The sequence below is a fragment of the Phocoena sinus genome, chromosome 2 (genome assembly GCF_008692025.1).
Source record: "Phocoena sinus isolate mPhoSin1 chromosome 2, mPhoSin1.pri, whole genome shotgun sequence".
NCBI classification, from domain to species: Eukaryota; Metazoa; Chordata; class Mammalia; order Artiodactyla; family Phocoenidae; genus Phocoena; species Phocoena sinus.
The window spans coordinates 66,700,088-66,713,064 of NC_045764.1; the positions used below are offsets into that span (position 1 = coordinate 66,700,088).

The 12,977-nt window shown below is 51.3% G+C and overlaps 1 protein-coding gene across 2 annotated transcripts in view; it reads left to right on the forward strand.

The window, feature by feature from the left end:
- Window positions 1–9,650, forward strand: part of ANP32A (acidic nuclear phosphoprotein 32 family member A) — a 39,511-nt gene extending 29,861 nt beyond the window's left edge. Inside the window, exons 2-7 of one of the 2 annotated variants that reach the window (XM_032622354.1) lie at window positions 1,485–1,634; window positions 1,870–1,992; window positions 4,399–4,597; window positions 5,856–5,953; window positions 8,132–8,195; window positions 8,429–9,650. In XM_032622354.1, coding sequence (XP_032478245.1) covers window positions 1,485–1,634; window positions 1,870–1,992; window positions 4,399–4,597; window positions 5,856–5,953; window positions 8,132–8,195; window positions 8,429–8,490 — 696 coding nt within the window. In that variant the 3' untranslated portion in view covers window positions 8,491–9,650. The remainder of the gene's footprint in view (window positions 1–1,484; window positions 1,635–1,869; window positions 1,993–4,398; window positions 4,598–5,855; window positions 5,954–8,131; window positions 8,196–8,428) is intronic. The other variant, XR_004348415.1, reaches the window with a different exon arrangement.
- Window positions 9,651–12,977: the final 3,327 nt, after the last annotated feature.

The window sequence follows — 12,977 nt, forward strand, 5'->3', positions numbered from 1 at the left end:
ACGTGGAGATGCTGTGTCAAGCACCAGGTGCAGCCAGGAGGGATCACCTTTAAGGTGCCTGCCAGCCCTGGAAGGCCAGGGAGCAGCCCTCTGTCAGCTCAGGACAGGAGTGGATAACTCTGGGCATCTCTCTGGAGGGCCAGGCAGCCTGGCGTCCCTTGCTGACTCCCCTGGGTCATTTCAGGCCTGAGACCTGAGGACTCTTCCTCAGCCTGTCTCCCTGCCATCTGCGCTGGAACCTGCAGCCAGGTCTGCCTTTTAACAACCCAGTGAGGCGGTAGCTCTTTATCAGCTCTTTCTATCTCATTTGAAATAAGGATTTAGGGCCCAAATTTTGAGTAAGAAGAGAAGAGAGGGGAATCTAAGAACTCTAATAGGGCAAAACCACCTCCAGGGAGTTGGCGGGGGCAGGCAGGGCCACAGAGGTGCCTCCAGAGACTAGCTTTTGGGCTTTGCCAACCTCAGCATTTCTACGTGGGTCCATCCTGGGTTTGTGGATATCCATTCTCTCCTTCCACATCTACTCCCAGGACCCTGAAGAGCAAAGTCGAGAGCCATGATACTCCATATGGTAATTTACATGTGTCTCTTTACACGTATATTGATTAAAACTAAATAAAATTTGGGACTCTCTGGCAGTCCAGTGGTTAAGACTCTGCGCTTCCACTGGTTTGACCCCTGGTTGGGGAACTAAGATCCCACGTGCTGTGCGGTGTGGCCAAAAAAAGAAACCAACTAAATAAAATGTAAAACTTAGTTTCTCAGCCTCACCTCGGCGGCCACATGTGGCTAGTGGCTCTTCTCTTAGTGGGGTTTCCATCGTCACAGGAAGTTCTGTTGGTTCTGGTGGACAGCGCTGGTCTAGAGGATGGAGAGTTGGAGGGGTCCCTGGTCTGTGACCCTTACAGTGGGGCCAAGTGGTGAATGCCAGGCCGGATGGGCAGGCTCTGACCGTGGTGGCAGGGGCAGGTACGAGTGCAAGCAGACGGGGACGTCCTGGGAGCCGTCCACGGACACATGGAGGTGAAAGGCCCGTGGGGGGCTGAGGAGGCGAAGTCGTAGGTGGCTGGCCTCAGTAAGACGGTCAGGCGGGGCCGTGGTGGGCGCTGGGAGAGGGGCTCTGATGGAATGGCAAGGCCGAGAGGTTGCCAACAGTGTTATGGCTGGTACAGTGGGGAGCTGGGGGCTGAGGTGTGGCGGTAGGGTTGGAACGAGACACCGCCCCCAGCCTTGCCGACAGCAGCTGGGCTTACTGCGTTTGTCTTCTCCAGTCCAGCCAAGGCTCCTGTCCAGAGGGGCCCCCTGGTTCTGCAGCTCCGTTCACCGCAGCGCTCCCCTAGATCCCCCCAGCATTGGTAAAGGCAGAAAGATCAGGGTGGGCGCCGGTGCTGCGATGCTTCCTGGCCTGCCTCCTGCCCTCCCCCTACCCCGGCCTCAGTCCCGATTCCTCTCCCAGTTGGTTCACGCCCTCCTTCCCTTTCCAGGTGAAAGAGCTTGTCCTGGACAACTGTCGGTCAAATGAAGGCAAAATCGAAGGCCTCACAGATGAATTTGAAGAACTGGAGTTCTTGAGTACAATCAACGTAGGCCTCACCTCAGTCGCAAACTTACCAAAGTTAAACAAACTTAAGAAGGTAAATAGAGCGGAGGAGCGTGTGTGCTTGGGAGGCCGGGCTGGGGAGGAGGAAAGGGTCATTGTTCCACGTTGAGGGAGCGTAACTGAAGGGGGGAGGCCAGGTGCGAGCCCCAGCACGCCTGCCAGGTCCTTAGCCAACTCCCTTCCTGTGCTGTCTGCGGGGAGCCGGCCGCCTGAGCCCAGAGCCTTCATTTTAAAAGCCGTTTCTGCTTTTTCTCTCCCTGCCTCTTTAGCTTGAACTAAGCGATAACAGAATCTCAGGGGGCCTGGAAGTATTGGCAGAAAAGTGTCCGAACCTCACGCATCTAAATTTAAGTGGCAACAAAATTAAAGACCTCAGCACAATAGAGCCACTGGTGAGTCAGTCACTGGGGTCCTCCCCTCTCCACTGGGGTGGGAGGGATTGATATCAGGGAATACTACTTTTGCATTTGTATAACATGCTTTTTTGTTTTTACTCTAATCGTGTGCCATGAGATAGAGTCAGGGCTCCTACTTCTGGTCCGTCCGTAGAGAAACTGAGGCCTAGAGAAGTTAAAGAGCTTGACCAGGGTCGCACAGTTGGAATGGGCATCAGGGTGAAGGATGCTGTAGGACCCAGGTCTCAATTTCTGGTCTAGTGCTTTTCTTCTTATAGTTTCTGCTCAGCTTTGGAAACCCGAGCTGTCATTTCTTTAGGCTTAGAGCATGGCTTGTGCCCTTCACTGGGGAGAGAGGAGCCATCCGGGAATTAAGCTGACCCTGGAGGTGGTCACCTGCTTTCTCCTTGGGTCACTGGCCAGAGGCTAGCACCTCTGAACCGTGGAAGGTGGATTGGTCCTGACACAGGCCCCCTGGGATGACAGAGAGCCGTGTGGCACGGGAGCCCCATGCAGGCCTTCCCCTGTGGGGCGTAGAGAAGAGGGACCCTGGTCACCAGTCCTGGGTGTGATGGTGACCAGGGACTCAGAGGTCTGGGCCGCATTTCCTCCTCCGCTGGTCCACATAGAGCTGAGCACACCCCAAACCTCACGGTTCACTAGCCAGAAAGGGGCAGGTCATGGTCCATGTTAGAATAACAGTTTCTACATTACCCAGATCTGAATGACTGTATTCCCTTGACTTCAAGGAAGTCAACTGTAAGATGTATCACTGATTCATGATAGCTTTTTTGAAATGTAGAAATAACTACCGCATTAAATTAACACTTACTGTAAATATATACGTAAGAATTACTTCCTAAGCCATGCACCTTAGGTTCAGGGAAAGGCCATGGGGATATTTGGCCAAGTGTGCCACGTCTCCCTTTTCTGGGTATATAGAGTGGCAGTTGGGACATCTCTCAGTGTGTGTTCTTGTCCAAAACGCGTTCCTTGCCCTTCGTGGATGCTTGAAGGGCAGCTTGATGGGCCAGCGTGGCAGAACGGGAAGCTGGCATTTCTCCTTCCAACTCAGACTTTACCTGCTCATCTGTGGCCTGGGGTCAACTACTAGACTATGCTTCCCATTGAACTTTCTTTCAGGTCTTCCACCAATTTCCTTGGGGAGAGCAAAGCTATTTTGACCTACCTGGAAGCCTTGATTTCATAATTTCATTTTAAAAGGAGAATATCTTTGAAGTTCTGTATATGTGTGTTTTAGTTTTGATTTGGGTACCATTATAGATCACACACACACACACCCTCTCTCTATTCCCTTGCCCAGGCCACACATGGTTTTGTACCTTCTTCCCTGATTATCAGTGTGATTAAGGTGTTTTACTCACTTCTGAGGGTGGGGGAACTGCCTTTGGTTGGGAGATGCTGGCCTCACCCACCCAGTCCGCAGCTCGGACTCCTTCCCTGCCCTTGACCCTCTGCTGAGAATGACCGGGTCTCAGTCACGAGATCTCAAGAGAGCAGCCTCATTCCTGACATTGACCCTGAGGGACAGTAGCCTTAATCGGCAGTTATGCCTGGCCCCACTGGAACAGGGACTTGGCCCGGGGTGGGGTTCCTGCGCCTTGAAGACGTGTGAGGTAGGAAGTCAGGAGGCAGCTGTTTCTTGCTAGATGTATGACCGTTTTGCTTCCTGGGCCTCCGATTCCAGCCACCAAGTGGGTATAATACGGGCCTAGAACCCATCGATACGTAAAGCTTTGATAAAGCCAATTGTGTTAAGTACTGTGGACAAAATCTGGATGCTTCACTGGTTTTTCTCTTGTCCTTTTTGACAGGCAAAGAGTAAGAGCCCAGGTCTGAAGTTGGGCTGCCTGATCAAATCCCAATTCTCTGCCCTCTACTTCCTTGTCTGTAAAACGGACGAATAATTATTTCTGCCTTATCGGGGTCATGAGGATAAATTGAGTTAATCCATAAAGTGCTATGTTAATTGCCATTATTATTATTATTCATAGAAGGAGGTCGTTTGTTAGTTCCTGTGGCCTTTTCAGTTCCTCTCTGGCTCCTTAGTCACAGGGGCAGGCAGCCAAGCTCCTGGCTTATGCACCAAGAGAGCCCCGGGTTAATTTCAGGTGCGTCACTGCTACGGCAAGAGCTGTAATTGCAGAATAAAAGCGTTGGCATCGGATGAGGCTTCAAAGATCCTCAAGTCCAACTTCCCACCTTCCACGTGAATGAACATGAGGCCCCCCGACCAGGGCTGAGACGGCCGGGCAGGGCCAAACCAGAGTGTGTTCATCACCCGTGAGCCTGGAGCTCTGCACGCCGTCTCACCTCACCCCCGTCCGTCTCCCCACCCCGCCTCCCATGCCGCTCACTGTCAGCTTTGTTGTTTGCTTGCAGAAAAAGTTAGAAAACCTCAAGAGCTTAGACCTTTTCAATTGCGAGGTGACCAACCTGAACGACTACCGAGAAAACGTGTTCAAGCTCCTTCCTCAGCTCACGTATCTCGATGGCTACGATCGGGACGACAAGGAGGCCCCCGACTCGGACGCCGAGGGCTACGTGGAGGGCCTGGAGGATGACGAGGAGGATGAGGATGGTGAGTGGCGCCAGGGAGAGGCCAGGCCGGGCTTTATGGGGGGGCGGGCTGGGTGTCAGGGGGCCCCCACCGGCCCCCGAGGGCTATCGACCTCTTTCTAGAGCTGTGGAGGGGAGTGGGCTGTCTGCTCTGTTTACTGTTGTCCCTGGTCTGTCTCATTGATCGACGCCCCTAAAATAACAGGGCCTGAGTCCCAGAGAAGCGTCCTGAGGTTCTCCAACTGCATAATAACTCCGTAAAAACCATCTGAGTCTTCCTTCAATTTTCTTCCCTTTTCCAAAGTCCCCCTGAAAACGAGATCCTACAGTGTCTCTCTGTAGTGTGGTGCTGGACCCAAGATACTCTTCCAGGGAGGGGATGAGCGGATGGAGGAAGGTGGGGTGTGGCCTGAGGGTCCCCTCTCTCCATCTAGGGTCCGGTAGTGGAGATGAGGTCACGGCTGGAGAGGTCGTGGGGCCCCCAGCTGACTGCCGCCCGCGGGACCACATGGTAGGACCTGGGGGATGAGGACTCAGGAGCCCCAGGGGCCCAGGAAGCAGAGGAGGCTGCAGGCAGCACGTTGGGCTCCCTGGTGGTGTGGTGAGCAGTCAGGGACCACAGGAAGGAAAGAAGGAAAAGGAAGGAGAGCCTCGCATCTCCTTCCCACACTGCCAGCTCAGTGCGGCTTCCCTGCAGGTCTTTGTGGCCAGAGTAAAGCTGAGGGTTGAGACCTTACCTGAATAGTTCAGACGTAAGAGTGCTTTTCCCTCGTTAGGTGGGAGTGTTTTACAAGGGATTCAGACGCCCTGTTTGCCTTAGTTTGTTCCATCTTGCGATGGGACAGAAAGGTCCCAGGACTGGCGCCCTGAGACCAGGCTTCTAGGCCCAGATCTGCCGCTAACTCCAGGTGTGACCTTGAACAACTCACTTCTCCCCCTCTGGGACTCAGTCTCCTCACCTTTAGGGCAGCGCGTTTGGCTAGACGCTCTTTGTGAATGAATTGACTTCTCAGCTGTCCCAGGCCTGTAACTTGGTTCTCTGATCCGGCATTTTCTCTCCCATCTCAGCCTCCACGAGAGATCTTCTGTTTTCGTAACGCTTGGGAGGAGGGCTTACTTTAGGATGCGTTCAGTCACGTTAGAGCGTCCAGGCTGTGGGCCTGGACGGGCGTGGGAGAGTCGTGGGCCCCACACCTCTGGCGCCAGGCCTGGGCCTGTGCTGTGGGAGGGAAGGGCCAGCTCACCACCAGTTTGTTCTTGTCCCCATTCCCACTGCACAGAGGAAGAGTACGATGAAGATGCTCAGGTAGTGGAAGATGAGGAGGACGAGGAGGAGGAGGAGGAAGGTGAAGAGGAGGATGTGAGTGGAGAGGAAGAGGTGAGAGGTTGGGCTGGGCAGGGAACCGTCTCTCAGAGCCCCCCTCACTTACCCTGCTGCCTCTGAGTCAGTCCCACTAACTGCCTCAGTGATCCGCCTCGGCAGCCGGGAGCCCTGGCTGGGAATTGAACCCACTTCAGGGCCTGTTACTGGGTTGGTCTGGGAGAGGCAAGCCTTGCAGCTGGCCCTGGAAAAGAAAGAGGGAGGGGATTCATCTGCTGGGGCAAGCCTGGCACTTGTTTCCATATGAAAATTAGTTCCTGTAGAATCCACATCCCCTTTTTCTACCTCTTGGCATTAGGATGTTAATCCAGATATTCAGTGAGCACTTACCGTGTGCTAGGGAAAATCAAAGACTGCCTTGAACTGGTGGGTAAGGGGATAAGACACTGCTGGATTCCACGTCAGAGGGCGACACGGGTCCCCGTACACGGCGGATGGCGCCACTATCCACACGCTGTCACGGCGGATGGCGCCACTATCCACACGCTGTCGGGCATCGTTTCTTAACAGGGTCTGGGATGTGTCTGTGACGGGGTGGATCCCAGCTTCTGCCACTTGCTAGCTGGGTGTCCCTGGACAAGTTCCTTGACCTTCTGAACCTATTTCCTCATCTGTACAATAGGTGTCATTTTACAGCTGGGTTGTAAATAGGGATCAACTCACTGGCTTAAGAGGATAACTTGTAAGTAAAATGTTTAAGGACAAGGGAGTGTTTGCCCACTTACTGTTTTAGGCTTTCACACCCTTCTCCAAGGTCCTGGCTCTGTGTTCTGGGTTTTGTGTTTGGATGTTCTGAGTCTTTCTATAGCAGAGTCATTTTCCCTGGCTTTTCAGATTTCTAAATCAACTCTTGCTAATTGCAAAACTTAGACCGAGAGAGAGGTTTAAAATGATGACAGCATGGACAAGGTACCTGCCTTCTCCCCCAGTTCCCTGTCTCTCTCCATCAAGGGCACAGACACCTGTCTGCCACACAGACCTGCTCAGGCGGGATCTCCCAGCCAGCCCCCCACAAGCTGGGGAGAGGCAGGTCGGGGTTAGTGAGAAAACTGGTGAGATAGGCTTGGTTCCCGTCAAGTTGTGCTGCTGGGTGTCTCTTCTACCCAGGTGTAGGCTGCTAGGCTCACCTCTGAAGAATATTGTGTATTTTAAAAATAGAGACCTAGCAAAATAGGCCCCCCTAGGACAGGGCAGTAAGTCATGCTGGCTAATGGATTTTTCGTCTTGCTCTTCCTGTCAGGAGCCGCCAACATGTAGAGGTTGTTTTTGGTTTGGGGTTGGTTTTTTGTTGTGGTGGTTGTTTTTAGTAATCTCATTGACTATCTGCAAATTTCCAGCTTCCAGTAAAGGAGAGCTCACACACACACACACACACACACACACACACACACACACACACACACACAGTCTTAGCAAACAGACTGATTAAGGAACTATTTGGTGACATTATGAAAGGATATTTCCCTTGACAAAAAGAAGTCTATTGCCAAGTTCTTGTTAAACAATGGGCTGCCTGGTACTTTAGGAACGGTGTTCATGCAGAGATTCAACTAGCCTGGATCTACCGGACCAGCGTGAAGCGTGGTCCTGTGTTGAGGGTGAATTCACACCCCTTGCTGAATCTCACGGAGCTGGGAGTGATGTCCTGGGCAGGGGGTGAGAATTGTATTTTTCCTCCCTCCAAGTGACCCAAGTTTGCAAGACGGTGAAGGGGCTGCACTCACCCACAGACTGGGGTCTTCTCTTGAAGCCAAAACTAGAGTGAGGACAGATGAGAGCTCGGCCTACTTCACACGATGGAGAGTCGGCTGGGAAACTTGTTCCCCTAGGAGGGCACACTGCGGAGCTGCCTGAGTTATAGGGACTTCAGGTCAGGAATTCTTAACGGGGGATAGAATCCACCCCCCTCTGCTGACATTGTTTGCAGATATCGTGTGTAATGTGGGTATTTTCTAGGGAAGGGGTTCAAAACTTTCTACAGATTCTTAAAGGGGGGGGTCCTTGATGCAAAAGAACTTCTGCTTTAGGTTCACCGGTGCGAAGCAGGTCCGTGGGAGCTCTGAGGGGCTGGGGGCGGCCCCTACCTTTCTGAGCTCGGTGTCAGGGAAAGTGGCATCCTCCACGTGTCCCACGGTCGGGGCGTTCCTAATGTCCGGTGTCCATCTTCTCTCCTAGGAGGATGAGGAAGGTTATAACGATGGGGAAGTAGACGATGAGGAAGATGAAGAGGAGCTTGGTGGTACGGCAGCGTTTTTACTCTCCGCGGGTAGCAGGCTGGCCCCCTCAGTTGACAGTAGATGGTCTGGGTCCTGAGGACCTGGCCTTGGTTTGCCAGGGTTGGCAAAGCGTCCTAGACATACGGTCCCCTGCTTTCCCAGCGGGGGGGGGGGGGGGGGGGGGGGGGGGGGGCGGGGGGTTGAGTAGGAGGCGGGATCCGTGTTTAATCTGAATGCCTTTTCCTTACTCTTCCAGAAGAAGAAAGGGGTCAGAAGCGAAAACGAGAACCTGAAGATGAGGGAGAAGACGATGACTAAGTGGAATAACCTATTTTGAAAAATTCCTATTGTGATTTGACTGTTTTTACCCGTACCCCCCCAAATCCCGCTCCCCGAAACTTATTTTTTTCTGATTGTAACGTTGCTGTGGGAACGAGAGGGGAAAAGTGTACTGGGGGTTGTGGGGGGAGGGAGGGGGGAGGGGGTGGAATAAAATACTATTTTTACTGCCACTCTTTATTTTTTTCCCCTACTTTTTCTTTGTGTCTGTTCTGTCCCTGATAAATTTGCGATAGCTGAGTACACACACAAGTGAGCGTTTGTTCCTTACCCTCAAAGAGGACGGTTTGGAGATCTCTGACATTTCCTGGTATTTCCCGAGTCTCTTGAGTTGGTTGGAAGGCCATGGCTGGCCTCAGTTTGGTTTCTCAAAGCCCAGGAGGGGCTGAGCACCAGCCGCATCTTACCTCTTGTTCTGGTTCTCGTGGTTTCCGCATTTCTTGGGCCTGCTAGAGGCAGCCAGCGCCCTGGTTTGTAAATAGCAACCTAAAGGCGTATTTTGGCACTGGTCGGGGGATCTTCCCCGTCCCCCGTCCCCTTTCCCTCTTCACAGATGGTGGTGGGCTCCGCTGTCCGAAGAAGACTCTGGTGTCACTCCTGTGATGAGCCAGAGAGCTGAGAGCAGCAGGCTTCTGAGTTAGGAGTAAAATGGATTTGGTAATTCTAATTAAAAGAGAAGAAGCAAACCCTCAAACTTCAACCTCTTTCAAAGATTCAAAACAAAACTGTCCTATCTTGTTCTGTAAAATATTAGAACGCTTTGTTTTACAAAATGACAAGAGAATTCTTCTACGTGTCCTTCTGTGCTTAGACCATTTTTACGAACCTAAGCACAGGAGACGCTGCTGCATGTCGGCTGGGTTTTTTTTTCATACACCCGAGCACGGAAAAACTAACGCAAAATTGTATTTTCTTACCTAGTGGAAATCTGAAATGACTGCAAATTCCTAGCGAATGTACAGGTTTGCTTTCCTGTCCCTCTTCTGGATTGCTTTTGAAGTGACGTGTGATTCCTTAGCCCGTGTTTCATCTGTATAAAAGAACATCTGCACCGGTTTTCCTCCCCCTCAGAAGAGCCAAACTTTGAGTTTTATGTCTGTTTGTCATTGATAAATTTCAATAAATCTTTTTATACAATTTTTTTGGGGGTGGCTTCTTTGAGTCCAACAGGTCACTGATCTAGGATGAATTCCAGATAACCTGCTAGCTGATGGGGGTGCAGGGGTGAGCTTCACATTGGTTACCTGACAAAATCGTCTTTCTTACAGGATATATAACCTGATACACTAAGTTTGGATACTTTGGGTCTCAACTTGAGACTCAGTGGTGTGCTGTCTTCATTAAAAACTTCATTTGGGTGGGGAAGTGGGGGTGGTGATGTAAAGAGAGAAAGATATAAAAAGAGTTAAATTAAAAAACACTCACCAGGAAGGCCAGCCTTGGGACCTTACTTTGAATATCTTCCATCGTTTTGTTGTTCAGACTAAAAAGAATACAGGAAAACCTGAGGAATGTACAAAACAAATCTGTTCCTTTTTTCACTTAACGTTAATTATAATTTCTCTACCTCTAAAGAGTCTTCACAAGCATGTATCTGAAATGGCTATGTAGTAGTCCATTAACTATTCTGATTTGCTTAATTCTAACCAAACGGTAAGATGTTTGGGTTATTTCCAACTTACCACTAGACATTCTGTTATACTTTGCAGAGTCACTACACCAAAAGGTGACATTTATAAGGCTCATGTGCCAGGTTCCATGTTTTCCAGAAGCGTTATACCAATATACCGTGGTAACTTATACCCATATATTCATTCTCAGCCGTATGGCCTTGAACCCGACAGCAAGCCCTAGACCCTGTGTAATCCCAGCAGAATGAAGTGTTCTCAGGAGAGACTGACCCACCCCACTCCCTGGGTGGTACCATGACACCTACTGCCCTCTTCTTTGGAGCAGACAGACATCCTCTGGCTCCAGGTGTAGGCTTGGGAGGTGGCCTTGAGGCCAGGTCCCATGCTAGGCATCAGGACTATGAGGACGAACTGGCCAGCCATGCTCTGACCCTCCCAGAGCTGGTGAAGGAACAGGGCAGTGGAGTGAAATCCAGAGGCACTCAAGCCTGGACTCAGGTTTTCTGGCCCTGACTCCACGGGGACTTTAAGGATTGGTTAACTTCACATAGATATGGAAATAAATGCTATAAAATGTAAGGTAAAATGGATGATGAGGGATGGGTTCATAATGATGGGACCAAGGGAGGAAAACCCTGTCTATGTCAGTCATATCAAGCAGTTACATCAGCACCTGAGATGCGGTCTTGTGCCCATTTTACTGATGAGGAAAACCTAGGTCCAGTGACTTGGAGGTAAGAAGAGGGGGAGGCAGGGTTAAACCTGTTTGGGCTATTTCCATTTCATCGAACTTAGTCACGAATGGCAAGGGGGAGGGGGAAGCTCATCCAGAGGAGGAGAGGCAGTAAGAGCTGACCTTTATTGAGTTCTTGTTGTGTGCCAGGTATCATGCTTTACGTGCAGCATCTCATCCATTTGAGATGAATCCTCACAACCTCCTTAGGTGGGTGCCATTGCCCTTGTTATACAGGTGGCTCACAATGTGATTGGCCCAAGGTCCTGCAGCCGGAAAAGAGCAGCATCAGTAATAAACTAGGGGGGTGTGGTTCCAGCACCAGCCCTCTTGCCTTCTACTAGAGTGCCTCCTGTCGACTCTTCCCCCAGCTGCAACCACCTGTGTGGGCCAGCTGTGTTGAAGCAGTTCCTCACCCCCTGCCCAGCACAGCCCCGGTGACAGGTTTCCCCACCGGGTCTAGCAAATGCCATAGGATGGACCCCTGAAATGGAAGGGCCCTTAGAAGCCACCTAGTCATCAACCAGCCCTCTCATGTGATGAAAGAGGAAACCAAAACCCAGGGAGCGTAAGTGACGCGCCCAAGGTCACCCCGCAAGGCAGTGCCAGAGCCCGGCTGGAGCCCAGGACTCCCATTCCTGGGCTTCTGGAGCACCACCACATCTCTCGCAGCTGCACCGTGTGGCTGCAGGGAAGCCAGCTGTCACGAGATGCAGAAGGCACAGAGTGTAGTGTCTTCCAGAACACAACCAAGCCTTGCGGGGACAGGGTGTAGTGAATGCATGGCACATCTCTCTGTCTCATGTGGCTTTGGAGTGCATCCTATGTTTTTAACTATTCACAGTGGGTAGTATCTGAGATTGACAATCCCTGAAAAGGGTGTGCATTTCTTGGTAATGCGATGATTCTTGATCATGAGTTCCTACTCTGTGTCATGTGCTATATCCATCGCCTCCCTCATCCTCGTACAGATTTCACAGATGTAACCAAGGCTCAGAGAGATGAGACAACTAGCCTCAAACCTATGTCTTTCTGATGCAAGAGACCTTGTTCTCATCCACTGTGTTGAAAGAGCCAGGCAGAGGAGGGAAGAGGGAGGGGATGAGCACTTCAGTTTGTCTCATTTGCTGACTTGAAAAGGCTGTTTTTATCCTGATTCAGAAACTCATTGTTCCTGGTTGGAAGGATTCCCAGTGGATCCCTAATAAAGCGGCTTTGGATAATGGCTGACCTGAGTCCCTGGACCAGCCCTTGGACAGGCCCCTCTGGCCGGCTGGACCCAGGGGTGAGCGGGGCCAAGGAGAGGGCTAGAGATGGTGGGACAGATGACGGCAGGTCTGAGGCTGAATCGGCCTGAGGCCCTCAAGATAGCCACGAATATGCCAGCAAGGGGAGAGACTGGAGAAAGATTCAAACCTGATGGGGCATCTGTAGACTGCTAACTGTCTCTGACTTTAGGAGCTGATGAAGGAGACATCAGTGTAGTTGCCGGCCAAGCATCAGTTGCTCTTGGTCTGGCAACAACACTACAAGGGACCGCTGGAAGGACTCACATGGATATGGACCACTCCCATTCCTGAAGCTCAGAGGGGGCTTACCCACTGCTCAGGTGACAGTGTCCTGGCCAGTCAGCATATTCCAAACTTTGACTATAGTGACTGGTACAAGGAGGAGCCTGGAACCCAAACTGGTTAAATGAGGCTTGGTCCCTGGGATTTGGAAAATGAGAAACCTCCTACTGGGGGTATGGGGCTGGGAGGATGGAGGCACATCCCTTGGAGAGAACCTCTAGATGTTTCCATCTCAGCCTGAGAGAGTCCTGACTAACACAGTGAAGTGAGGACATCAGCATACATTTAGAACTTATTGTTTGCTGGGCATTGTACATTATTTTGCTCCTTTCTCATAATGTCCTATCTGGTAGTCATTATTATCCCCATTTCGAAGACTGAGCACATATATAAGTACTTGATAAATATTAGCTGCTTAGTGACAGGCACACAACAAACACTTTATAAAAATCAGCCTAGTGTTTCCCAAATTTCCCTGATAAGAATCCCTGGGGCTTGTCAGACTGCCAGGTCTCACCCCTGGGAGTTCTG